The sequence below is a fragment of the Plecotus auritus genome (genome assembly GCF_963455305.1).
Source record: "Plecotus auritus genome assembly, chromosome: 8".
In the NCBI taxonomy this organism is placed as follows: Eukaryota; Metazoa; Chordata; class Mammalia; order Chiroptera; family Vespertilionidae; genus Plecotus; species Plecotus auritus.
The window spans coordinates 98,737,783-98,765,216 of NC_137782.1; the positions used below are offsets into that span (position 1 = coordinate 98,737,783).

General features: G+C 48.0%; 1 protein-coding gene across 8 annotated transcripts; it reads left to right on the top strand.

Moving 5' to 3' along the window:
- Nucleotides 1-6,417: 6,417 nt before the first annotated feature.
- Nucleotides 6,418-23,133, top strand: PCMTD2 (protein-L-isoaspartate (D-aspartate) O-methyltransferase domain containing 2). 8 transcript variants are annotated; one of them, XR_013961377.1, is made up of 8 exons: nt 6,440-6,570; nt 10,101-10,431; nt 12,385-12,487; nt 13,676-13,847; nt 17,352-17,475; nt 17,663-17,829; nt 18,397-18,587; nt 19,987-20,499. XR_013961377.1 is itself a non-coding variant. In XM_080683346.1 (7 exons), exons 2-6 carry the CDS (start codon nt 10,125-10,127, stop codon nt 18,555-18,557), a joined length of 867 nt encoding a protein of 288 aa, XP_080539472.1. In that variant the 5' UTR covers nt 6,440-6,570; nt 10,101-10,124; the 3' UTR covers nt 18,558-18,587; nt 19,987-20,877. The 8 variants fall into 8 exon arrangements, 7 of the variants coding, with proteins under 7 accessions (XP_080539469.1, XP_080539472.1, XP_080539473.1 ...); XM_080683346.1 differs by lacking the exon at nt 17,663-17,829 and having other exon boundaries at nt 19,987-20,877; XM_080683343.1 differs by lacking the exons at nt 17,663-17,829; nt 18,397-18,587 and having other exon boundaries at nt 6,418-6,570; nt 19,987-23,133.
- The last annotated feature ends 4,301 nt before the right edge of the window (nt 23,134-27,434 follow it).

Here is a 27,434-nt window from a genome sequence, read left to right on the forward strand (position 1 = left end):
ACTGAATTAGGGTTCGTTCACACTAGCCGTGCTGCCGTTGCAGTGTGGTGCAGTACTGCAATGCAGCGCAGTTAGGGTTAATGCAGGGTACACAGGTTTCCATCATGTTTGCGTTGATGCTAATGTGCAGTGGTGCATGTTAACACAAATGCCCTGTAGCACGCATTTTTACAGGCGCAAGGGGGAGAAGCAAACGCAGCGCAAAATGCATTTGTTTTGCCGCTAACACATGCGGTTAGTGGCCACGGTAGCGTTACTGATACCACAAAAAAATGCAGCCGCATCAGCAAAAAAATGCAGCCGCAGCATGGCTAGTGTAACATGTCCTCTGTGTGTCTTTTTCCCTGCTGCGCGCGTCCGCAGTGGGAAAAAAAACCTGCAGTGGATACAAGCCCTAAAAGCTGAAAGTCTTTGTTGTTTTATTAACAAGTCATTGTGATGTACAGAATGTGGGAACAGGAAAAAATTGTGTTTGAGTAGAGCTCTTAATCTTACCTGAGAAAGGCTCTGATACTGTGCTCTCCAAGGGCGTGTCTCCCTACATCACCACGATAACATGTCTACGCATTCCCAGGGTGATGTCAGGGGAGACGTGTCCACGGGCATTACAAGAAGTGTCTGGAAGATTGAGAGGTTGTTCCTTCTACTGAATGGGCGGATATAAATCCGCCCACTCAGAAGAAGGAGCTGCGGCTGTGTTTCCCGTGTTTCCTGACATTGCCATGTTAACACTGCTGCTGGTGAAGGAGCGGAGGGGAGAGCAAGAGAACCCTCCGCTCTTTCGGCTCCGCGGGCTCCACGGGCCGGATAGAACAGCCGAACAGGCCGGATCCGGCCTGCGGGGCCGTAGTTTGCCCACGGCTGATTTAGACTGATGTTTGACCAACCACCTGGGCACAATGGCCTAGCCAAGTGGACCGCCCCCCCCCCCCCCCGCCCTTGCATGGGAACTTTTTATTAAGGTGGTTTGTTTTAAGATAAGTTATTTTTATTTTATGAGTCATTTTACATGTACAAATAAAAAGATTAGAGTTCACCAGTATTTTCAAGTCAACATCACGCCCAGTTGCCTGCGCAGCACACAGCAGAGAGGCTCTGACAGGACTCTGAGCCGTGCATTGACTCCGTTCTGGTTGCAAATGCCTTAAAAAGAGGAAGAAATATTTTTCCCCCTTTTCAGAGAACCTAGTTTGGATGTTCCCATCACAAAAGCTGTGCTGTGGCGACACCTTGTGGTGAAGTTGGAATCTTGTTATCACTGTGGCCTCAAGCTGCTGAGGTGCAGACCCTCCAGGCTCACTTTCTGCACTGTCAGAGACAGGAGAGAAGGCTCAGGGCCAAGGCCACTCTGGGAGGTGCCCCGCCCCCGCCTGCTTCCCGCCTCATGGTGTTTCATGCATCTGCTGGCAAGGACCTCACTCAGAGACCCAGGACACCAAGAGGGTGGGCACTAGACCTTCCTCCTCCATTGAGATGTCAGAAAGGGGGGCGGGTGGAGCTGCCACCCACCCTCCCACGTCCTTTGCAAAAGGCAGTGAGGGTGGCCTTCCTTAGCAGTGCTTCCTGGCTGACATGGGAGCAGGGAAGACCTCCCCTCCGCCCCCCGTCACGTTTGTCTAATTTCACTCCACCAGCCGAAGGAGCCTCCATCTGCAGCCCTGACTCAGCTTCCTGGTCACTGTCTGAGGTTTGGGAATGGAGCAGCTGCTCCTCAGAACAGGAGGCTCCGAGCTGATAAACATCGCCGTGACTGTAACTGCCAAGGCAGTCTTTGCCCACAGTAAGAGCGGCAGCTCTGTGGCAAATAAAACAAGTGGTATCCTCAGCCAGGACAGGCACACGAAGGAAAACATTTACTGTGCAGACATATAGCTTATATGTACATTCCCCATGTGGCTATCTTTGCCAATGCTCTTCATACTTTTGTGTAGATCTACATTTCCATCTGGTATCATTTGCTTTCTGCCTGGAAACTCGCTTTATCACGTCACATTGTGTGAGTCTGCTTCTTCTTCTAGCTTTTATTTTATCATTTCAAAGAAGTAATAGTCTGGCCCTGGCTGGGTTAATCAATGGTTAGAGTGCTGGCCGCACATGGAAGGGTCTCAGTTTCCGTCAGGGCACATTCAGTTGGTGTCTCTCTCACATTGATGCTTCTCTCTCTCTCTCCCTCCCACCCTCCCTTCCACTTTCTTAAAAAGCAATGAAGAAAATACCCTCAGGTGAAGATGAGAAAGGAATAGTCTGTAGTTTTGAGATTGCAGAAAAGTTGTAGTGATAGTGCAGTCCTGTTATTAGTGATGTGCATCAGTGTGGCACATTGTTATAATTCATGTTCCAAGACCGATACATTACTAACTAAAGCCCATCTTTTTTTTTTTCATGGATCATATGTTTGGTGTTGTATGTAAAATATCATTGCCATGCCCAAGGTCAGCTACATTCTCTTCTATGTTATTTTCTAGAACTTTCATGTGACTATTGTGAGGTTTTTGCACGTGTGGATGTCCAGTTGTGCGAGCGCCAACTGTCAAAGAGACTGTCCTTTTTCCATTGTGTTGCCTTTGCTCCTTTGTCACTGAGCAGTTAACTGTTTTGTTGGGTCTATTTCTGGGCTCTCTCTTCTGTCCTATTGGTCTTTTGTCTGTTGTTGTCACCAATACCACACTGTCTTGATCACCATAATTTTACGGTAAGTCTTGAAGTTGGGTTGTGTCAGTCTTCCAACTTTGTTCTTCTTCAATGTTGTGTTGGCCACTCTGTTTATTCCTCTCCATGTTACTTTAGAATCATTTTGTTGATATCCATAAAATAACTTGCTGGAATTTTGATGGACTGCATTGAATCTACAGATCAAATTGGGAAGAATTGACATTTTAACTACGTTGAGTCTTCCTATTTGTGGACATGGAATATCTGGGTATTATTTAGATCTTTGATTTCTTTCATCAGGATTTTGTAGTTTTTCTTATACAGATCTCGTACTTTGTTAGACTTATGCCGAAGTATTTCCTTTTTTGGTGCTAATGTAAATGCTATTGTGTTTTTAATGTCTAATTCTAATTGTTCATTGCTGGCTTATGGTCACGCACCACATAGTTATGTTTTGGACAATGACGGCCACATGTACAACGTGGTCCCATGAGATTAAAATGGAACTGAAAATCCCTATCACCTAGTGACGTCGTAGCCTGTGACTTCAAAGGATTTGCCAAGGATGAGGAGGTCGCAGAAACCACCAGCCCATGGTTGAGATGCCAGCACCTCCAAGCTGGTGGAGGAGGGTGCACTGAGCTCCGGGACTGACTACGGAGGAGCCACTGGGCCTGGGACAGCAGGGCAGAGCGGCAGAGGTGAGAGAAAAGGACACCGCACGGGAAGAAAAAGAAGCACCAAGAAACTCAGTGAAGGCTTCACAGCAGCTTTTAGACCTCAGCCAACTCCTTAACACACGGGCCCCAACACAGAAAGGTTTCATTCCTAGGGAGGCGTGCTCCTGTGCTTATAAGCAAGTCTATGCTGGAAAAAAGAAACCAAGCCGACCACCATGGACAGATTTCTGAAGGGTGACCCTCAGGAAGAGCCCTGGAGGTGCTCCAGCAGAAGGTGTGTTGTCACAGGAGAGGACAGCTCATGCGTGTTGCTGCTCTGAAGACCCCCAGAGAGGACAGGACGTGGAGTGGGAGACGGTGATAGTGATGATCCTGACCCTGTGCAGGCCTAGGCTAATGTGTGTGTTTGTATCTTAGTTTTTACCAAAAAAGTTTAAAATGAAGAAATAAATTAAAAATTTAAAAATAGAGTAATATAAAGAATCTTTTTGTACAGCTATGCAATGTGTTTGTTTTAAGCTAAGTGTTATTATAAAAGAGTTAAGTTTCTGAAGTAAAAAAGTTAAAGCTAAGATTACTTTACGACGTAAGAATTTAAAAAAATATGTTGACTGTAGCCTAAGTGCACAGCATTCATAAAGTGCCCTGAGGTGCACAGGCCTCACATCACCCATTCACCCCTGGCTCATCCAGAGCAATGTCTAGCCCTGCAAACTCCATTCCTGGCAAGCGCCCGTGCAGGTGCACCATTTTTATCTTTTATGCCATATTTTTACTGTGCCTCTTCTATGTTTAGGCACATAAATATTTACCATTGTGTTACAGTTGCCTATAGCATTCAGTATGGTAACATGCTGTACAGGTTTAATGTCTGTGTCTACTAATGTTAAGATCTATGTCAGCTCTGGGTCACTTTCTTTTAAAAAAAATATTTTTATTGATTTCAGAGAGGAAAAGAGAGGGAGAGAAAGAAACATCAATGATGAGAGAGAATTATTGATCGGCTGCCTCCTATACACCCCTTACTGGGGATCAAGCCCACAGCCCGGGCATGTGCCCTTGACCAGAATTGATCTTGGGACCATTTAGTCTGCAGGCCAATGCTCTATCCACTGAGCCAAACCAGCTAGGGCTCTGGGTCACTTTCAATGGATTGATTTTTCTCATTGTGAGTTGTATTTTCCTCCTTCTTTGTATGCCTGACAATTTTAGATTGGAGGCAGACACTGAATTTTACCTTGTTGAGTGCTGAAAATTTTGTATTCATATTAAATATTGTTTAGCTTTGTTCTAGGACACAGTTACTAGGAACAGTTTGATCTCTCCAAAGCTTTCTTTGATTTGTTAGCTGGGGTCAGAAGCTAGTTACTCCTCACGGATGAAGCAAGATCTTCTATGTACTGGACACAAGGCTCCCAGTGTGCTGGTGGGTCAGGTACTGCTCCCTGCCTGGTGCGACTGTGGGAACCTGCAGATCTCTGAGACCTTCCTCAGGACCAGCGTGATTTGGGGCTGCTAGCTGCCTTGGTCTCCCTGCATTCTCAGTTTTATTTCCTCAACTCCAGGACCTGCTTGGACTCCCCTCTGCACTGTGGCCTGGAAACTGTGACAGCAGTAGGAAGAGGTGATTGTAAGGTTTGGCCCACTGGCTTCTGACCTCTCGGGAGTCACTGAGCTATTGCACAATACCCAGCACCCTAAACACTGCCGGTTCACATATTGTGTCCATCTCTTGGTTGTCTCAGGCATCTTGGTCAGAGTTTTAGTTGCAGATGATAAAAAAAGTTCTGGAGATGACGGTGGTGATGGTTACACAACAATGTGAATGTACCTAATGCCACTGAACTGTACACTTAATAATGGTTAAAATGGTAAATTTACGTTTTCTATATATTTTCACAATTAAAAAACAACAACTAAAAAATGGGGTTACCTGAAGCAAAGCAAGCCTTAGTGCGCTTATCAGACAGCCTGTGCAGGGTCCATCTGCCAGGCCACCACGTGGCAGTTGTCAGCTTCACCAGGAGCCCCCACTCACCTTGAGAGGAACAAAGTGGACACACCCTTCCCACTCCTGCACTCTAGCAGCTCACCACCCACCCCCAACGCTGTCCTAGCGGACGCTTCCTGCTGCCTCCCCCAGGGTAGCTTTGCAGTTCACACCTGCATATTACCCCTTTTCATAATTATTCAAAAACCTCCTCTTTGCCTTGTAGGACCCAATAGGCCCTGTAGCCCAAACTCCACCCTCCCCCACATCATCTGAGACAGGAATCCTGCAAGGAGGCGCTCTCAGGCCCCGGTGGATGGAAAAGCCCCACCAAAGACTCTATGCTTACCCGCAGGCTTCTTCCCGCCCTGGACAGCCCTCTCCTTCCTCTCCCTCACACCGGCGGACTTGCACGAGTCGCATTCCACTACCTCCTAATCCTTTTTGTTTGCTGTCAATACCCAGGAACCGAAGCGCTGTGACATTAACACGCATTTGTTCAGATGACACTGCTGGGACCAGGTGTCATTTGGGATGTCTTCAACTGTCCCTTATGGACAAAACAGCTGACTTTGCTGGAGCTTGGCGGCCTGTTCCAACTGCGGGGCTTCTCTGCTGGGGCCGGGAAAGAGGGGAGGTTCTGCCCGACGCAGGTGAGGCGGGGTTGCGGGGTGGACGGCAACCGGCAGCGGGGGCTCAGGAGGGGTGGGCGGCCCGGCCTGGCTTTAAGCCGTCGGCCAGCTCTAGGCTGGATCCTCTGGTCCTGCACATCCTCTGTCCCTCCCGTGCCACCCAAGCCCAGGTAGCCGCCGCTGCCAGCGGCTGTCCATCACCTGCCCCCTGCCTGTCGTGCTCACTTAGGGGCCCCGGCTCGCGGTGGGGCGCGAAAGGGATAATCCTCCCCTCGACCGGCCCCACTGCCCTTTGAACTCCGCGTCCCCGCAGGGTGCAAGGCCCGCTGGGCGGCCGGCCGGGCGACCCGCCGGGCGACCCGCCGGCTCCCCAGGGCCTCGCGCCAGTTCGCAGCCACAACCTCGTGGGCGGGGCCGGGTGAGGGGCGGGGCCAAGAACGCCCGCCCGGCCCTTTCCGGCGCCGGGCCGGGACGCACGCGCAGTGGGGCCGTTGGCCGCGCAGGCGCCGTGGGCCGGCGGGTGTTTACGGCGGCGGAGGTCGGTGGCCGCAGACAGGCCGCGGACGGGCGAGCGGCGCCCGAGGAGCTTCAGGTCGCGGGCCGGCTGGCCCTGGAGGTAGAGCCGCTGCCGTCGCTGCCCTGGGCCCTGCCCTAAGTTCCACCTGTTCCCTCCCTGGTCCGCCCGCCGGACCCCGGGGTCTCCCGGTTCCCACGCCCCGCGTCTCCCTGAGCCCGTCGTCACAGCCTCGGTCGCCGCTGGCCCCTAAGTTACGGGGGAAGCGTTCGCAGTTGGTGGTCGGGCAGGTCAGGCTACCCCGCGGGTCAGAGCCGGCGGGTCTTCGCCGGAGGGGCCCAGGGGGGCAAGGCGGTTGGGTGGCCCTTGTCGCTGGTGGCGCCGTCGCCCCCGACCTTCTCGCCGAGGGAGCGGCAGGTGGAAGCGGTTGTCCCAGTGTCAGTCTGTCGTTCGGGGATTAGTGCAGTCCGGTCCCCACGAGCCGCTGAGAACTCGTGGCCGAGCCTGTGGGAGCCACACACTCGGTGACGGCCCTGGGAGGCGGGGTCCGGGCGGCTCGGACTCGGTCTGCACTCGGTGCCGGGTCCGCCCGCCTCGGGCCCAGGAGTGTGCGCGCTCGGCAGCCTGCGGTGCCGGGAAGAGAGGCGTCTCAGTTGCTTCCATTCCTCTGGCAGGAGGTGCGGGTTTGGGTCCCTTCCAGCTCATTTTCCACCTGAATGACTTTGTCCACATTTTTCTTAAGTGATATTAACGATGGAACATGGCTCCCCCGTATAGTCGACAACCACCCTAGGATGGACCGTGATCCCACGTTCACGGCTTCATGCGTGCACCCCACGCATCCATTAGGAGAGTCCCCTGCCGCGCGGGTTTTTGGGGGGAGCAGCCCGGTCCCGCCCGTGTGCGTTAGGCCAGGGGCTGCGAAGTACCACCAAGCGCGGCGTCGGAGAATGGACAGCGTTCATTTGACAAGTCGTGTTTGAATGGACGGTAGATCCAGGTTTGGAGGCTTGAGGACTGATCACATCCGGCGTCAGTAATAAGCAGTGATTGTTTCCAGTGGGAAGGGAGAGTTAGATTACTGCAAAGTTAATAAATATTAAGACCCTACAGATGGTCACATGCATCTCACCAGTGGCAGGGGGTAGGGTTACTCCAGAGTTACTTGGTCTGTCATTTTGGACAAAGATTACCCACTTGTTATGTGTTAAAGGATGTTGCCCCCTTGAGAACTGTTAAAAGTGGCATTTGTTGTGGGGTAAAGAACATAGGCTTTTGACCAGTGTTGGGTTTGAATTCCAAGCCTCTTATAAGTTGTGAAGCCAAAATGAGGTCGTGACTGGCAGGTGGTGCCTGTGAAAAGGTTGTAGCTGTATTTACTAAAAAACTAGCTTTTGCGCCCTGGCCAGTGCGCTCAGTGGTTAGAGTGTCGGCCGGAGCACCGAGGGGGTCTCGGGTTCGATGCCTGGTCCCTGGCCCTGGTCGGGGTGCATGCGACATTGATGTTTCTCTCTTTCACCCCCCCCCCAACTCTAAAAAGCAATGGGGAAAATTTCCTTGGGTGAGGATTAACCAAACAAACCAAAAATGTAGCCTTTGCATATGGAATAAATTTTCAAAGTGAGGCAAAGTTGGAGATAAGTGATAGTACTTATCTTACAAAATAAAGTACTTACAAAATAAAACCTACCGATATATAGTCTGTGTTTGCCTTGTGGGATGGAATGATGGTGTCGACATCCTGGATAGGCTCAGACCCATGGCGGGGTGTGTGTGTGGTTCCAGGCTTTTTCCTAAACTCTGAAGCAGCCACACACAGCTCCATTTTTTACCAGTGACCCAAATTTTAAGATGATTGTCTTAGACTAGGGGTGTAGACTTTAGCATCAAAACTAAGTGGCTTATCTAAGATTAAATTCAACCTCATTAGCACAGTACCCCAACCAGCTAAACTGGCCAGGGACCCACCCAAACTTCACAAGGGCTCTGAAGCAAAGTTGGGTGGAGATCGAATCACTGGGCCCCAGCGATGTGTAAAGCCTCAGACTCAGCTCTGAAACCCCAATGAAGAAGAGGAACTGTCCTGACTGTGACCTGGAAGCCCAGGCTCACACACGTTTGTGTCCTTGTAAGAAGATGGAGATTCATCCATGTGCTCATGTATTTTCTTTCTGGGGTGAACCTCTCCCATCACAGCTTCCAGTTGTGTGAGCAGGAAGTGTGTATGGAATCTCTCTGCCCAGTATTTCCTTAGGATTCTCCTTTTGTTAAGAAAGCCAGAGAATTGTGAGGGCAAAGCAAGTATAAATTTTGTAATAACAAAATTATAATATGTTGTTATAGGAGTTGGCCTGATTATGAAAAAGTTACATGGACAAAGAATAAAATTTGAAAAGATTTTTTTTTTTTAGTTTTTGGAAGAGTAAGACCTCTACAGAGCATTTTCCCTCTTAATTAGATGAAGGTACATTAGGCTATTAGTTGAGCCAGAGGGGAACACAGGGTGTTACTTTGTATTCTTCTTGTTGCTGTTAATCCTCACCCAAGAATGTTTTCCTTTGATTTTTAGAGAGTGGGAGAGAGGGAGAGAGGGAGAGAGAGAAACCTCAATGTGAGAGAGACACATTGATTGGTTGCCTCACACACATCCCAACCAGGGCGAGGGATCAAGCCTGCAACTGAAGGTACGTGCTCTTGACCAGAATCGAACCCAAAACCTCAGTCCTCAGACTAATGCTCTAACCACTGAGCAGCTGGCCATGCTTTCTTTGTATTCTTGAAGGCAGGTGGGAAGATGTAGTTTGTACTATTAAAGAGCTGGAAGGGTGGCATAGCTAGACTCCAGAGGGGGGCAGGGGTTGGAGTAGCAACTCCTCCTACCTGTAAACTAGATTTTGCGTTTGTTACAATATGTTCTGTTGGGGAAGAGAGTTTTGTGGATGTTTTCAACTGAACTGTGTACGTCAGAACATCCAAATAAGCAGACTGCATGGATTACCGGAAGTGGCATCTACGTGTATGAGGGGTGCAGAGTTGCCAGGTAGCATGTAGGACACCATGTACAGTAGAATTTCAAATGACCAATAAGTTTTAGTACTTGTTGTTTACCTGAATTTCAGTGCCTTTTTTTTAAAGGTTTACAAAAAACCATCGGCAGCACTTGAAAATATTCAAAGAACAGTTCTGATAGAATGAATTTTTAGACTGTCTGCTCTCCTGTTGTATTACATTCAGTGATTTGGCCATGGGTGGGTATATCCCTTTAAGGCAGATCTGTATTCAAGATAGATTCAATCCTAAAATCTTGACTTTGTGGATTGTTGATGAAAGTAAAGCATGGGATTCACAGTTTAATTAAGGTTTAAAGTTAAATATGTTGTACGTATTTCAAGTTCAAATTGAAAAGATTTAATTCAGTTGATAGTATAAGTTATAGACTTCCTTCTGGATGGTACCACCGAGTTTATTTCCTTCTGACGCTGGCATTCTTGCTATGAGGCAGGCAGGGGTTGGCAAAATGTATTCCATCTGTATTTCAGAATTCAGAATTTGAAATTGGTATGTGTTTAATACTTTCATTGTTCTGCTCTTACCTTTAATGTAAATGGCTCTTTAAAAATTTTTCATTGCAGTGTTGCCCAAGTGTGATCTCAAAGATGGGAGGTGCGGTGAGTGCTGGTGAGGACAACGATGAGCTGATAGACAATTTGAAGCAAGCACAGTACATCCGGACCGAACTGGTGGAGCAGGCTTTCCGAGCGATTGACCGCGCAGATTATTATCTTGAAGAGTTTAAAGAAAATGCGTATAAAGACTTGGCATGGAAGCATGGGAACATCCACCTGTCGGCTCCGTGCATCTACTCAGAGGTGATGGAAGCCCTGGACCTGCAGCCTGGGCTCTCGTTCCTGAACCTGGGCAGTGGCACCGGCTACCTCAGCTCCATGGTGGGGCTCATTTTAGGTAATGGGGGGAGTTTGCAGGACCAAAGAAGCTGCTGGCAGTGTCCTTTGGAGGGGTCTGTCTAATTGCCCTTGGCCTTCCCTGTGTTATCTGGTATCATTTACCAATAGTCACTGAGTGGGCTGGTGAGGGGAGGGCCCTGGGGCACCATTCCCGATCCCTGTCCCCTGCCACCTGTGCCTCCAGCAGGTGTCAACACACCCTCCTCCCCTACAGTGGAGCACCTGACAGTGGCATCACTCTGGTCTTCCCTGGTTCTTGACTAGACCTCGCCCAGCATGCCCTGCCACTTGCTCTAAACCAGTGGTTCTCAACCTTTCTAATGCCACGACCCTTTAATACAGTTCCTCATGTTGTGGTGACCCCCCAACCATAAAATTATTTTTGTTGCTACTTCATAACTGTAACTTTGCTACTGTTATGAATCGTAATGTAAATATCTGTGTTTTCCGATGGTCTTAGGCTCTACAGCAGCGGTTCTCAACCTGTGGGTTGCGACGCACAGGTTGAGAACTGCTAGCAGCGTCACCTAAGACCATCGGAAAACACAGATATTTACATTACGATTAGTAACAGTATCTGATAACTGAGGATTCATTTAATTCCTATCTTGTGTAAAATGTGATTGGGGGGGCGGGGAGGCATCTTAACAACTTAATAATTTTATGGTTGGGGGTCACCACAACATGAGGAACTGTATTAAAGGGTCGTGGCATTAGAAAGGTTGAGAACCACTGCTCTAAACAGAACAATTAACTTCCAAGTCCCCTGGGATTCAAAGTTCTCCCAGTTTTTATTTGTTTTGTGATTTGAACACTGGAAGAATAAATGCCTGTAATGTTGTTTTTAGATAATTTCCAGGGTGAGAGAGATTTCACAAGTTAACTTTCTTGAAGCCATTTAGTAACAGTATCTGATAACTGAGGATTCATTTAATTCCTATCTTGTGTAAAATGTGATTGGGGGGGCGGGGAGGCATCTTAACAACTATCATGACCAGAGCTTTTCTGGAAAAAAAATGTATCAAGGCAGAAAAGGGAGCAGGTCCTGGGCATCCAGGCTGAACACTGGCAGCCTCACAGGATGGAAAAGGCAACTCTGTCCCGCCCTGAGGTTGATGGGGCCTTTTTATGATGGTGACTCTGGAGAAGAAAGAGGTCAGTTGTGAGAGAATTCACATTGGGTATGGGTAGGAGGAAGTGAGAGCGTGAAGTGTGGAGCCTGGAGAATTGGCACATGTGCATCCACTTCCTTGCAAGCACACCCAGAGGCCCCCCCCCAGGACCCACACCCTCCAGAGGAGCACTGTGCCCTCCATCAGCACAGATGGTGCTGCCTGTTTCTGACCTGCATGCAAACAGATTCACCTCAGCTGTTTGTGTCGATAGCTGTCCCCCAGATTTCACCTGGAGGAAGGTTCCCACGCAGGGAACACTGACAGCAGTAACGGCGTAATGTCTGTTGCGGTTCCCTTTGATGTAAAACATGTTTCACTGTGACTTGGAATTGTAGTTTTTTCAATGATGATTAAAACCTGTTTTGTGAGGATTATTAATGCCCACATCTGAGTGTCTGGTGGGACCTTCTGTGGAAAACAGTCCTGTGTCAACTTTCATTTGCAAATACGTTTCTTCAGTTATTGGCAAGACCTTGAACTCTTGGTTTCAGACCTTGGTTTTTTTACATTTTCAAATAATTTTTTGGAAGTTGGAGGGCAGGGAAGCTCAGGCTTTGAAAAGCTATGGAGTCAGTAACCACAAGTGAGTGAGTGTGATGTGAGCAGAGCCTACCTTGCATATAAAGATTAGCTCGAGGTGATGTAAGATTAGAAAACCTTGTGAATTTCTATAATTGCTCACACAAAGTCAAACCTGTTGCTGTCGATACAGGAGAAATGCAGAGTAAGAGTTGTCGCTCCAGTTCTGAAAGTTTTCTGGCTCTGAACCCTTGCAGGTCCTTTTGGGGTAAACCATGGTGTGGAGCTTCATCCAGACGTGATTGAGTACGCAAAGCAGAAACTAGACTTCTTCATCAGGACCAGTGACAGCTTCGACAAGTAAGGTCAAGCCCTGTCCCTCTGTCAGGGTCTGAATTGTAAGGTAAACTTGATGAAATGGGGGGAAATCCATCCGCAGTGTTCTTGGACCAGCAGGCATGGTTGTGGTGTGGCAGGGGACCAGGATGTGTAGTCTGATTGTTTAAAAGTGGAGTGGCTCATCCTGTGCATTGCAGGATTGCTGGTTTGATTCCTAGTCAGGGCACAGGTGCCGGGGTTGTGGGCTCCATCCCTGGTGGAGGGCATGCAGGAAGAAGCCGATGGATGTTCCACTCTCACATTGATGTTTCTCTCTCTAAAAAAAAAAAAAATCTTAACACCTCTCTCTCTCTCTCTCTCTCTCTCTCTCTCTCTCTCTCTCTCTCTTTTTCTCTTTCTCTTTTTCTCTTTCTCTCCCCCTCTCTCCCTCTCTCCCTCTCTCCCTCTCTCCTTGGCCAGGTAGCTCAGTTGGTAGTTGGTTAGAGCATCTTCCTGATACTCCAGGGTTACAGGTGGCAGGCTCTATCCCCGGTGAAGGCACAGACAAGAGTCAAGCAATGAATGCATAAATAGTGGAACAGCGAATCTATGTGTATCTCTGAAAATCAATAAAAAAAGTTTCAAAACATATATTGGGGTTTTCAGGGCTTTAGATTTGTTCACTATGATACCTAGGTAAAGGTAGTTTTTCACCAATAAGAGAGATAAATAGAATGTTCATTTTGCTTAGTTTTCATGTTTCTTATAGAGATGTTTTATCATTGATGGTTTCTACAACAGTAAACAGTATTTGTAACTAGTTCTTGCCATTTTTAAACAAGGCATGAATAGTCTTATTTTAGGGATTAAAATTTTTAGAAAAACTAAATGTATTTTACTTACCCTCATTTCACTGTTGTGTAGTGACTTTGAATAAGATAATTAATTATAAATGCAGGGCAAAGATAGTGATTATTGAAGGTTGGATGATTTAAGCTTGGATCATGCTTATGATGTTCACTTTCAAGATACTTTATATGTAATTTCTAGGGTTTAATTATTAATAGCACAATCCTTTTTGAAGTCTGGCTTCTAGTGCCAGCTCAGTAAGCTGTATTACATGGTGTAGGGTTCTGAAATGAAAGTCTATAACCTGTGATTGGCATAGATTTATTTGTAGCCCTGTTACAAGTTACGGAGCTGTGGGATGAACACATTTCTTCCTTTCAGGTTTGACTTCTGTGAACCTTCCTTTGTTCCTGGCAATTGCCTGGAGCTTTCTCCCGATTGCTCTCAGTATGACCGGGTGTACTGCGGGGCAGGTGTGCAGAAGGAGCACGAGGACTACATGAAGAGTCTTCTCAAGGTGGGGGGCATCCTGGTCATGCCGCTGGAAGAGAAGGTCAGACCCCTTCCTAACTGACATCTTTGCACACGTAACTGTTTGGCAAGGTCTGTTCCAGGTAGTTGACACATACTGCTCCTTGTAACAACTCCCTGTGTTCACAAATGAGGTAGCAGGGAAGGACAGGTCTTGGGTTGAATAAGCATCTCAGAGCCTCCCTGTACACTCCCTACCCACAGCTGTGCTGTGGTGCTTGTTCTGTTACTAGAATCCTATATAATAAAAGCCTGAGTGGCATCACGCCCTAGTGCAACACCCTTGCACGACATCATCACAAGATGGCCACCACAAGATGGCCGCCACAAGATGGCCAGCAGGGGAGGGCAGTTGGGGGTGACCAGGTCTGCAAGGGAGGGCAGTTGGGGGCGATTGGGCCGGCAGGGGGGCAGTTAGGCATCAATCAGGCCCACAGGGGAGTGGTTAGGGTGTGATCCACAGGGATCGGGCCTAAACTGGCTGTTAGACATCCCCCAAGGGGGTCCCAGATTGGAGAGGGTGCAGGCCGGGCTGAGGGACACACCCCCCCTGCACGAATTTCGTGCACCAGGCTTATAGTTACTATATAAAAGAACTCTAGAGTAAGTCTATTCCGGCTGGTAGTCTTATTGTGAGACACTGTGATGGTGATAGTTCACAGGAATCCTTTGCTTGGTGGGTCATGCATGTTTTAGTATGTTTTCAGTACTGTGTTTCAGTAGGAAAAACAGACATGCATTGGTCATTGGGAAGGATGACTCACTATCACAAAGAACTAGGAAAAAGAAAATTATAAAAATTATGAGATTGTGCATTTTTAAAAATTTTTTCTGTAATTGTTAAATGTTTGCATTTAACTTATTTTGCTTGAAAAGTAATCACTCATTTTAGGAAATGAAGGGACACCAGGGACAAATGCTCACAATTGCCTTCCTGCTGGCTGAGTATGGTCCTTGTACCTGTTTCTAGTTTGATGTCCTTTTTAAAAAGGCGACAACACATGTTTTAGAAGTTACACTGGGTTACTTAGAAGAGTTCGTGAATATAGTTTCAAGCCAGTCAGTGCTCACATCATTATTTTTAGTCCTTGCCTGGCAGCCACTGGTGTGTGGGCCTAGTTTATGATCCGGTTACTGTGATTGGACATGAGGCTGTGTGTTGTGACTCACTGTTATTTTACTGTTACATAAAGACTCAGTGAATTACCCAAATTAAAAAAACAATTACTCATAAATATTTCAGTATGTATTTGGGTAAGATAAGGATTCTGTTTTTAAAACATAGTCATAAAACCATCATCACCCTAAAAAATTAATAGTAATTTTTTTTCTTTTTTAAAATATGTTTTTATTGATTTCAGAGACAGGCAGGGAGAGGGTAAGAGGGATAGAAATTGGTATCATTGATCGGCTGCTTCCTGCACACCCTCTCCTCCCCCCGGGGGGTAAAGCTCACAACCTGGGCATGTGGCCTGACGGAATTGAACTGTGACCTCCTGGTTCATGGGTCAGCGCTCAGCCACTGAGCACACCAGCTAGGCAATAGTAATTTCTTAATATCTTCAACTGTCTACTAGCATTCCATTTTTCCTGATTGTCTTAAAGTTAGTTTGAGTTGTTTATGTGAATGCAGGTCCATGTAAGATTTATATGTTGAATCTGGTCTGAGTATCCCCTAAGTGCATTAATCTGTAGATTCTTTCTTTTTCATTGCAATTTATTTTTGAAGAAATTAGGCCATTTGTCTTAGCGAGTTCCCTGCAGCCTGGACTTTGGGATTGCATATCTCTGTGGGGCTCTTTCCCATGTTCTTCTTTTGGTCCTTTCCTCCATGAGATGGTATTGGGTGTCAGCCCTCAGCCAGTGGTGTCAGCGCCACCTGTCTCTCAGGCGGAACGCCTGTCCCCATCCGCCCAATGTGATGTCTATCTACAACATGTGGCGTCACCATGATCACCAACAATCTGATGTTTATAACTAGTTCAAGATTTTTGGGGTATGTGCTTTTTGCCTTTTTATTCCACTGGAGACGTGCCAAGTAGGCCGTCCTGCTGGGTTGATCCTGCTGTTTTCACAGGTGACAGGACCAGGCCTCGTCTCTGCCCTTTATTCTCAGAATGTGGAGTGGGTCCTTCCTTACAGATGACTGTAGGAATCTTCATGGTTTTGCAGAAATACATAGGACCTTTTATTAGAATTGTGCTACAGCTGGGTTAATTTGAGGATTAGAGACATATTTTCAGTATTCTGCTCATACAGAACATGAAATAGGCATTTATAGTTTTAAGGGCTCACACATTTTTTTTATTACATTTAAATATTTGATGTTCATTATAACTAGAAATTCTCCTTTTAAGAAACGTTTTACTTTAGGTGGTGGGCACACGGTACAATACAGATCTTATAACATAGAAACCCACACCTGAAACCTATATGTTCATGTTGACCACTGTCACCCCAATCAATTAAATAATTTTTTTTAAAAAAAGGAATGTCTTTGCTGATATACAAGAATGCAAGTAACTTGTTGATGTTCATTGAATACATGGCTACTGAATTCTTTTATTTCTAAGATTCATGGTATAGAACCTTAGTTTTTAGATGGTTTGCTGGTTTAGATATTTTTAGATTAGAGAGCATATAATCTTCGCAGGACAGAGCTGATCAGAAATAGTCCTGTGACCCAGGTGTGCGTGGTGGCAGAACAGGCCCACAGAACACAGGATGGTCGTGTTGTCTAATCGGTCCTGCTGTCCCTGGAATTGTGATTCACAGGAAATGTGGTGAGACCTGCATGCAGGTAGCCATGACTCCGGGGTCCTGGGCAGCTTCACTAGGAAGCTCCTTGGACACTTCAGTGTGCATCTTCCAAGGGGATAGGAAGCTAGACTCCCAGCAAGGAGCTGTGCTCTGTGGTTGCAGCTGTTGGGCGTGAGTCCCCACTTGCTATAGGAGGTCTGGCTGGCCAGAGTGCGGTGTAGATTGTGTGTGTCTGATGACTGTCACTTCAGAGCCCTCCGCATTCGCTAGCATTGAAAGTGATCTCATCAGCCGAAACCGGTTTGGCTCAGTGGATAGAGCATCGGCCTGCGGACTGAAGGGTCCCGGGTTCGATTCCGGTCAAGGGCATGTACCTTGGTTGCGGGCACATCCCCAGTGGGAGGTGTGCAGGAGGCAGCTGATCAATGTTTCTCTCTCATCGATGTTTCTAGCTCTCTATCCCTCTCTGTAAAATATCAATAAAATATATATATATATATAAAAAAGGAAGTGATCTCATCAGAACTCCTTGGATTGTGTCCTCTTGTTGTCCTTTAACTTCTTCCTCTGTCATAGACATTTCCTGTCAACAGGAGTTAGGGTGAGATGCTTGGCTGTGTTCAGACTAAATGTATCCGCTGTTCATGCCACATCGCCCTCAGGTGTTTCATGGTTCGTGTATCTGTGTGGTTTTAGATTGTGTGTAGGAATAATTATATTTAATCTAACCTATCAGTAGTTAAATCTTGTTTTGTCTCTGGGATAGTTGACTAAGATAACGCGCACGGGACCTTCTGCTTGGGAAACCAAAAAGATCCTGGCTGTTTCCTTTGCTCCTCTGGTCCAGCCACGCCGCTCAGAGTCGGGGAAATCAAGACTCGTCCAGTTACGTGAGTACAGAGCCCCTAGCCCGTCATTTGGATGTTTTGAATTTCATTTGAAGGAACCTTTAATATTAAAGAGCATTTTCCACTCACTATAACCTTAAACTTTTCCAAGTGATTTTTAGGCATTTAAACAATTATACTCTATTTCCAGCTTATTGTACGTGATTTTAGCCTTGTTTTACATCTACAGAGAACTGCAGATGGTGATGCCCTGGGAAGCAGAAGAGCCACCTAGAAGGGAATTAAACCCGCCTTGTGGAGAGTGTGTCCCGGCACCTCTGGCCGCGGGGCTCCTGCAGACCCCGGTCCCTCTGCTCCGGGGCGGCTGCAGGGCCACGTGTCCACCACTCGGCTCAGGTGGGCAGGGCCAGGTTTGTAGTGGAGCCTTCCTCAGCCAGGCCTGTGCCTCTCACTCCGTCAGGGTGCAGACCCACCAAAGAGTTAAGCATTCAGCCAAATGTTTTATAATTTCAACAGAGATTTACACAGCAAGAATTGCAAGTGTCTTTATTTAATATAAAACTGTTCAGCATGCACTCTGCTTTCTGATGATTTAGAAAATTTGGAAAATGAAAAAAAATATAGGAAGAAAAAAATCACCCTTAATTTCAGCACCCAAAGATAACTAATACATGTTGGTGAGTTCCTTCCAGAATCATCCTTTAATATATGAGAGGAGTCACTTATCAATGTAATGTTCTTCCTGGTCTCTGCTACGTGCAGGTCACATGACATTGACATGGTCGTTGAAGTGTGAGGAACTGGGGTAAGGAGCAACCATAGAATGTGCAGAGGGACTGAGGGTTAGGCGTGTAGAGAGTGAGGATGTTTGTGCTTGGTCCTTGAGGCTGAGAGAAACTCCCTAAGGAGAGAAGAGAGGGAGGAAAGAAGCCAAGGCCGTGACTGTGATGTGTATATTCCCAGGTGCTCAGAGGAGGCAAGTGGGGACCCTGATGGGATGCCGGTTGGCCTGCAGTTTATCCCACGGGCTGTGCAGAGCTCCTGGGGGGTGGTGCGTCTCACTCAGGATCACCCTCCTGAGTGATGCAGTCGTGTCCATGTTCCGTGTTCCCGAGGGTAACTGAGCTGACGCTGCCCACGGCAGCATGTTGGAGGTGAGGGGACAGTCGGGGGTCGAGGAGGCTTGGTTGGGCCTGGCTGACGGTCATGACCATGTGGAGGGCACCCTGATATGTGGGTTTTGAGCTCGTGGTTCAAAGTGAATATTGGATGATAAATAATCATGTGATGCTGTTTAGGGATCATGAAGGGAACAGCAGTCCACTTGTTTGTAACGTGATCTTTGTAGACCAGTAGTCACACTGATGGAGTCAGTGCCTAGTGAGGTCCTGTAGGTGCCGACAGGGTCAGCCATCAGAGTGGACGGGCCAAGGTCAGCACAGGCAGGAACTAGTTAGGAGGCGATTGGGATTTCCCAGGCTAGAGATGAAGATGGATGGTAAACACTGGCCTGAGAGGGAAGGACCGGGACAGGCCCAGGGACCTCTCTGAGGAAGGATGCCAGAGACTGTTGTAGATGTGGGTTTGTGGTCAGGACTGGGTTATAGCCCTGGGAGTTGCTGGCCGGTTTCTGTTAATTGAAGCCACAGACTAGATGTCAGATCAAGGAGAGAGGAGAAAGGGTAAAGTTAGAACCTTGGGAAGCAGCACTCGGGCTGGGAGGAGGAAGAGAGACACCAGCCAGCGAGCAGGTTACCTTCCACATGGCCTATGTGCCAGCACTGTCCGTGGGAAGTCTGGTGGCCTGTGAAGGACTCCTTTCAGCTGCCTTAGGAGCAGCAGTGAGTGGCAGGGTGAGCCCCAGCGTCCTTCCTGGAGGAAGAGGACAGTTGAGCAGAGAGAAGAGTTGGTGCTGACAGTGGGGTCGCGGGAACTTCCAGGGTCCCTGGGTCCAGTGGGCACTTGCTGAGGTTCTACAAGGCCTCTGGATGGTGGGTGGTGATTTTTTGGAGCACTCAGGTCCTGGAGGGGAGAGTGATGCTGGTTTTGAGTTTACTGTATTGAAACACTTGACCCCCTAGTTCCTTTCCCTCTGAGAAAAGCCCTCACGGCCTCGTCGCAGAGCCTGCATTAAACTCAGTGACCAAGCTTTACTTTTCTTATGCTGTAGAGTTTTTGTTCTTAAAAATGTTGTGGTTCTTCTTTTCTCTACTTTAACAACAACAACAACAAAAGGAAGTATTCAGTTTATAAATCACAGTGAAAACATTAGAGTAGGTGGGCGAGTGCTGGATGGCGGTGGGTGAGAGTACCCACAGGCAGACACAGGGACCAGAGGGCCGTCCAGGCTGGGGAAGACGCAGAGCAGCCGGGCTTTCTCCTGCTGGTCTCCACCAGCAGGTGGTGCCCTCCTTTGTCTCCGTGCAAGTTACATGTTTAAAGTATTTCCTGAAAAGAGCTCATGTTCTGTGCTTTGTTTGTCCACATGCAGTTTCCAGGTGGTTAGGCCTGTGTTGTCGTCACAGACACTGACTCATGTCCTTTGCGCTGCAGCCCCCCTGGCGGTCCGGAGCCTCCAGGACTTGGCTCGCATTGCCATCCGGGGCGCCATTAAGAAGGTCATTCACCAGGAAGCAGTGAGCAGAAATGGGGACGGACTGAAGGCCACTCCCAGGTTCAAGCGAAGGAGAGTGCGTCGCCGTCGAATGGAAACCATTGTCTTCTTAGACAAAGAGGTCTTTGCCAGTCGGATTTCCAACCCGTCTGAGGACAACAGCTGTGAGGGTTTAGGAGAGGAGCAGCGGGAAGAAGAGGAGCAGAGCCCGGCTGAGACGAAGCCAGAGCCCCCCGTGAACTTCCTGCGGGAGAAGGTCCTGAGCCTGCCCCTGCCTGACCCCCTGAAGTACTACCTGCTCTACTACAGGGACAAGTGAGCGCATGCAGGTGGCACCGAGGTTGTGGCCAGTGGAGTGTGCCCTGTCTGCACGGTTCTTCCAGTTTGATCTTGATTATCTTGTAGAATTTTTATTAAATGGTAGATTTCTTTAAATATAATCTGACAAACGTAAGTGCATGGGAGAATGTTTTCTTGAAAGGGACAGAGTCTCCTGGAGAAAGGGCTCCCCCCAACTCGTGGGAGGCACAGGGAGGCACGTCTGCACCAGCAGTGAGACCTAAGGGGCCCGTGCCGTGCTGTGCGTGGAACGTGAAAGCACACCTTTGTAAGTGTGGGGGACTTCTGGGTGTGACACACCTTTGTCCAAATTTGAATTTGACGTTATCAACCTCTTAATTCGTGTCCCTGACCTTCACTAAACCTAGCTCTCCCTTCTTGACAAGCCCTCCCTTATTGTAAAATTGTAAAAACTCTTATGGGAGTTGTCAGTTTGTGGGGTTTTTAAAAATTGTGTTGGGGGAGGAGGAATAAAAGTATCAAACTGCCAGATATCTTTTAGGAGTTCCAAAAGAATTCCAAGGAGTTTTTCCTGACACCTTTCCTTACCTTTAGAAGAACTAATGTCACCCTGGCTGGGTAGTTCAGTTGGTTGGAGCATCGTCCAGATATACCAAGGTTGTGGGTTCGATCCCTTGTCAGGGCACACACAAGAATCAGCCACTGAATGTTTAAAGAAGTGGAGCAACAGTACATCAGTGTTTCTCTTTCCCTTCCCCTCTCTACAATCAATCAATCGATCGATTGATCAAAAAATAAAAGAACCAATGTCTAGTAATCCCTGAGAGGATATCCTGAAGAATGAAGCTCATGTCGTGTGTAGGTAATAAATGACAACTTTTACCCCAATGAGGACTGTGATGACGACAACGACGAGGATCTTGGTGATCCTTGCTAGGGTTGGCCTCTTGGGACCTAGGGCATGGCCCTCAGAGCCAGAGGAGGCCCTCGGTGCGGAGGGGCAGGGACTCTGGCTGCTTGCGCTTTTCGCATTCCTTCCGAGCTTCCGTTGGTATTCCTCTGTAATCACATTAGAGTATTGACGCATAGATTTTATCTTTTGTAATTCTGGAGAAAAAAGATTTGTTAGTTTTGTAATTTTTCTTAAGAACAAATACATGTATTTTGCTAGCTCCATTGCACTAGGGCAGTTTCACTCTCGGGGAACCGACCTCGGGGCCTTGTGTGGCGGGAGCTTTTGTCTAATCAGGTTCTGGGTCCAGAAGGAAGGGTCCTGTTGGTCTGGTGGCAGAATGTTTTGAAGTTATAGTGCTTATTCCAAAACACTGGTTCTTTCCCAGTTTTTTTTTTTGTTTTTTTTTTTACCCAAACAAAAGAATGGTATTAAATGTTAACAAATAAGCCCAGTAAACAGTGCTGATGTTTTTCAGTCACCCAGAATTGAGGGTTAATTTTATTGCTTCAAGTCTTGGGTGTTGCTGAGGTTTAGTGTCTCTGGTTTCAACCAGTTAACTGAGTCCTGGTTATTTTTTTTGACCTTTTTGCTGTTTTTAGTAGCTGAATCCTTTCTGTCACAGGATGCTGTGTGCATGCCTCGCTGGGAAACCGTGTTGTGTCCTGGGCTTGTGCACTGAAGCTGTTGGGAAGAAGCACTTCATGGCTTGGTGTCCTGCCTGTGACTCGGCCACTCAGAGCAGGGTGGAGCGCTCCCGGTGACCCTGCAGAGGGACAGGGTCTTGTGGATACACAGAGGCCTCCAATTCGTGGACATTCTTGGACATAATAAATGTATCTGTGAAATCTGTTCTATTATGCTTTTCCCCTATGATTGTATATGGATTTCATTTCTTTTAAACCACATTTGCCTTATAAAAGGCAATGCAGGGGTGTGTGCCTCGGTTGTGGGTTCCCCAGCCTTGGTCGTGGTGCGGGAGGCGCCAATCAACGTCTCTTGTGTTAATGTTTCTCCCTCTGTCCCTCCTCCCTCCCTTTTACTTTCTCTAAAATCAATGGAAGAAATGTCATCAGGTGAGGATGAAAAAAAAAAAAGGCCATGCATAACAGCATAACACATGTTTTCCTATTATGTGTTAAACTTGCCTAGCAGTTTTAATTTACATGTTCTCAGTTGTGATTTTTAAACCGGAATTTGGTTAAAAAATATGATGCTGTAATATATATGAACTAGCTTGGTGTTTATCTTTTTTTTTTTTTTTTTAAATATATATTTTATTGATATTTTACAGAGAGGGAGGGAGAGGGATAGAGAGCTAGAAACATCGATGAGAGAGAAACATTGATCAGCTGCCTCCTGCACACCTCCTACTGGGGATGTGCCCGCAACCAAGGTACATGCCCTTGACCGGAATCGAACCCGGGACCCTTCAGCCCACAGGCCGACGCTCCATCCACTGAGCCAAACCGGTTTCGGCTTGGTGTTTATCTTGTAAACATGACGGAGAGTTGCGAGCGGGCCTCCTGTGGGCCGCGTCGCTGGTGTAGTGTGAGCAGCCAGCGACTACGCGGTCTGTGCTGCCTGCAAGCCCGCATAGAAACCACTCTCTACCAGGGGTCCTCAAACTTTTTAAACGGGGCCAGTTCACTGTCCCTCAGACCATTGGAGGGCCGGACTATAGTTTAAAAAAAAAACTATGAACAAATTCCTATGCGCACTGCGGGCCCGGGACGAGTCGGCTGCTAAGCAGGACAGGCAGCGGCAGGGCTGGATAAATGTCCTTGGCGGGCCGCATGTGGCCCACGGGCCGTAGTTTGAGGACCCCTGCTAGACAATGTGGGCTTCTGTGTAGTCATCTGTATTTTTATACGTGACTTTTGTCTTAGAAGTAGGAGAGCCATTGAGTTGTACAAAACAAAGATCAAGTTTATAATATTAAGTGTGTAATGTAAAAATCAACTGTGTGTGTGAAAGTGCTTTAGCCAGTCTGGAACTTTCAGGGGATTAATGTAAGAAATTTGAAACTGGTTTAAAAGCTGATATACCTGAATAAACACAAGATATCAATAAAGGCAGTTAAGACATTTTAGCCTTCTTAGCATTGCTTCTATTTCTTGTCTGGGATAGATATTCTTGCCCCCAAATCTTAAAAATATATATATTTTTTCTTTCTCACAATGTGTTTTCTTTCACACTTTGTTTTATTACTAATTCTGGTATATGAAGAGTGTCTGTGGTTAGATTTTTGGCACAATTTTTCCATAACCTGAAATATGGAAAGAAAATTGGGTACTACTGGTAGCTATACATTTTACCAGCAGCAAAGGGTGAGGGTTTAGGGTTGGTTTGGGTCAGGGCCTAGGGCCAGGGACAGGGTTTAGGATTGGGGTTTATGGTCAGGGTCAGAGCAGGGTCAGGACTTCAATTTCTGAGGTGCTATTGCAAAAAAATTTTTTTCATTTCAAATTCCAGTTTTTCCTGTACATTTTAGTCCATCTGGGCTGCTATAACAAAACACCATTTTGGTATTTTGTGTGGCTTCTAAAGTTATTTTTCACATTCTGGAGGCTAAAAGTCTGAGATCAGGGTGCTGGGCTGGTAGGGGAGGGCCTCTCTCCGGTGCCTGGGGTCCAGCTCACCCTCCTAGGGAGGAAGGAAGGGGCTGGGTCTCTGACAGCACTAAAGCTTCATGCGAACTCCACCTTCATGGCTTGAGGCCCCACCTCCTAACACCATCACACAGGACTTTAAGGTCCTTGTGACTCGAGATCTTGCCTGAGGTGGGTCCGGCCATGCTGTTGGCCCAGCTGTGCGCCCACCTGAGGCTTGCCTGTGGGAGTGTCCCGCAGCGTGGGCAGCTGCAGCCGCCAGAAACTTGGTGGCCGATCAGCAACAGGGATGTGTTTCTCCCCAGCTGGAGGTGGGAAGGCCAGGATCAAGGCGCCAGGCGAGTCTGTCTGATTGCAGCTTGACCCTTCCCCTCCACCCCACATGACAGAAGGGCAGTGGAGTTGTCCCATAGGGTTAGGGGAGACTTGGAGAAAATAAAAGTTGTTTGGAAAAGAGCTGTGGTTGCTGTGTGTGGTGATGGGTGGGAGGGATGAAGGGTCAGGGCCACGCACATACTGACCTCAGGTTCTGTCCTGGAACCTGGGGCAGAGCAAGCGCCTTCTGCTCCTGGGATTGCCAAGGGTCATGTGACAGAGAATGACCCGCGTGTTGGCGGAGATGCAGCTGCCTGTCTGTGATCCTCACCAGCAGCCTGGCTCTCACCGTCTGCGCACGCACTCAAGGTGGGCAACCTTCACGATGGAGCTTTCTCAGGTCTCCCTGGGCACTGAGTTCACTTCTTCGGGACGCTCCACCTTTGTGAACGAATGCCCTCCCAATAGCATCACTTCCTAATACTCCACATGGCATTCAACATATGAATGTGGGAGGACAGGCATTCAATCCATAGCAGGGAGGGTGCTTCAAGCTCCTTCCTGTGGTTGCTGAGAGGATTATTCCTCAGATGATGTCAGCTTGAGGACCTCAGTTCCTCCATAGATGTTGGCGAGAGGCCTCGAGTTTCCTTTCTCTCGGGCAGTGGTCGGCAAACTGCGATTCGCGAGCCACATGCAGCTCTTTGACCCCTTGAGTGTGGCTCTTCCACAAAATACCACGTGAGGGCGCGCACATACAGTGCAATTGAAACTTCATGGTCCATGTGCAGAAGTCGGTTTTCAGCTCTCGAAATTTCAGTCGTACTGTTGATATTTAGCTCTGTTGACTAATGAGTTTGCCGACCACTGCTCTAGGGCAACTGACAGCAGGAGCAGTGCCTGAGGGCAGAGCTGGAGAGCGACCAGGTGAGACAGTGAGAACCTGCACCTGCCGAGTCCAAACCCACTCTTAAACTTGCAAGGATGGATTTTTGCTGTTAAAAATTAACTTATTTAGCCCTGCCTGGTTTGGCTCAGGAGCCGGTGGACTGAAGGGTCCTGGGTTCAATTCCGGTCAAGGGCATGTGCCCAGTTTGCCCAGGTTGCGGGTTCCATCCCCATTGGGGGATGTGCAGGAGGCAGCTGGTCAACGATTCTCTCTCATCCTAATATATAAAAATCCAGGGTCCGTAACATCCAAAACAACTGAAGGCTCAACTGACCGGAAGTCCTGCAGTCAGTGCTGGGTTGCTGTGGTGACCCAGCACTGACTGCTGCTGCTGCAGGTGCAGCGACCCAGCACTGACTGCTGAGGGGCTGTGGATCAGGCCCAGAGAGAGAAGCAGGGTCTGATCCTAGCCTCTGCGGCAGCTGTTGATCAGCCCTTGCCTCTCTCTTTCTCTCCAGGCCTGGCCAGCAGCCGCACATCTCTTTCTCTTGGGCCTCATGGGGGCTGCTGATCAGTCCTGCCTCTCTGATCAGGCCCATTGATAGGCCTAGAGACACTGACTGGCATAGAAACCAACCAATCAGAACCAAATCTGGGTGAACTGTGAGGAGCCAATGGCTGCCTAGGAGGCGGAGCTTTTGATGCTGACTGGCATAGAAACCGACCAATCAGAACCAAATCTGGGTGAACTGGGAAGGCAGAACCTAAGGTGGGGGCTGAGGAGGGGTTTTAAGGGCAACAGCTATTTGGTGTAAGGTGTAAGAAAGCGGTTCAATTTTTTGTTCAGTTTGGCAATATAGTGCATATGGCTCACTATCAGTCCAGATATAGGGATTATGTATTCTTGTCTGCCAAGAGCATCTCCTCCTGCTGAAAAGGTCTTTTTCCCCCCATTTAAGCAATCCTATGCTATGTAATCTATATTAATAAAAGGGTAATATGCTAATTAGACCGGGTCAACCGGCCATCTTCCGGACTTCTGACTTCCTTCTGGACAAAGCCATGGTGGTAGGGGCCGAGGCAGAGGCAGTTAGGGGCAATCAGGCCAGCAGGGGAGGGCAGTTGGGAGCAAGATCAGGCCGGCAGGGGAGGGCCATAGGGGCGAGATCAGGCTGGCAGGGGAGGGTAATTGGGGGTGAGATCAGGCTAACAGGGGAAGGCAGTTGGGGGCAAGATCAGGCTGGCAGGGGAGGGCCGTTGGAGGCAAGATCAGGCCGGCAGGGGAGGGAAGTTGGGGGCGAGATTAGGCCAGCAGGAGAGGGCAGTTAGGGGTGATCAGGCAGGCAGGCAGGTGAGTGGTTAGGAGCCAGAGGTCCCAGATTGTGAGAGGGATTTCCGACTGCCGGTTTAGGGATCGGGCCTAAACTGGCAGTCGGACATCTCCCAAGGGGGGCCCCCGATTGGAGAGAGTTCAGGCTGGGCTGAGGGGACCTCACCCCCACCCCCCACCCCCCGCCCACCATGCATGAATTTCATGCACCGGGCCACTAGTCATTGATATTTCTCCCCTCTCCCTTCCTCTCTGAAATCAATAAAAATATATTTTAAAAAGTTAACTTATTTTACTTTAGTAAGCATGTCCAGAACATTGCAATCAAGTGGGCTTGGCTGACACATCAGAAGCCAGCAGTCCCTGAGACTCCACATGGTGTCCTCTCTGGGCAGCACCACAGAAGCAGGGAGAGGGAGGAAGACCCTGGGTTGGCTTGTGGAAAAAAGGGGCCACATGCTGACCTGACAAGCTCAGGGAAGGCCTGCATAGCAGTCTTGCAACCTCAGAGACCTAAAGTAACCACAAAGGATGGTCTGAAATTAAACTTTAACTAAATGCAGTTATGGTGGGCAGTTACATCCTAGGCCAGTATCTTCACTGACAAGGTCAACCTTTACCTTAACTGAGCCTATGTGTCTTTTTGCATCTATGATAACATATGCTTGAAATGTCTGGGTAACTTGTAACTTCCCTTTTTCTGGAGCTCCTGGGGCACAACCAAATGTGGTGGGCGCCAGGACAGAGAACACAAATTCCTTCATTATCATGTTAATTGTTCCTGCACCCACCTAAGTATGTGTCCATCATTTCACTTTTTATCCAATCCCAGGGGTTTTCCCAGCTTTGCTTTATCCCACCTCCTTAATCTATCACCAAAGAATTTCATGTAACCCACCTATGTCCCTCCTCTGATGGCAATGTATAAATACAAATGTAACCCGCCATTCTCCGGAGCATTATCTCAATTTGTTGAGGTTCTGCTTCCC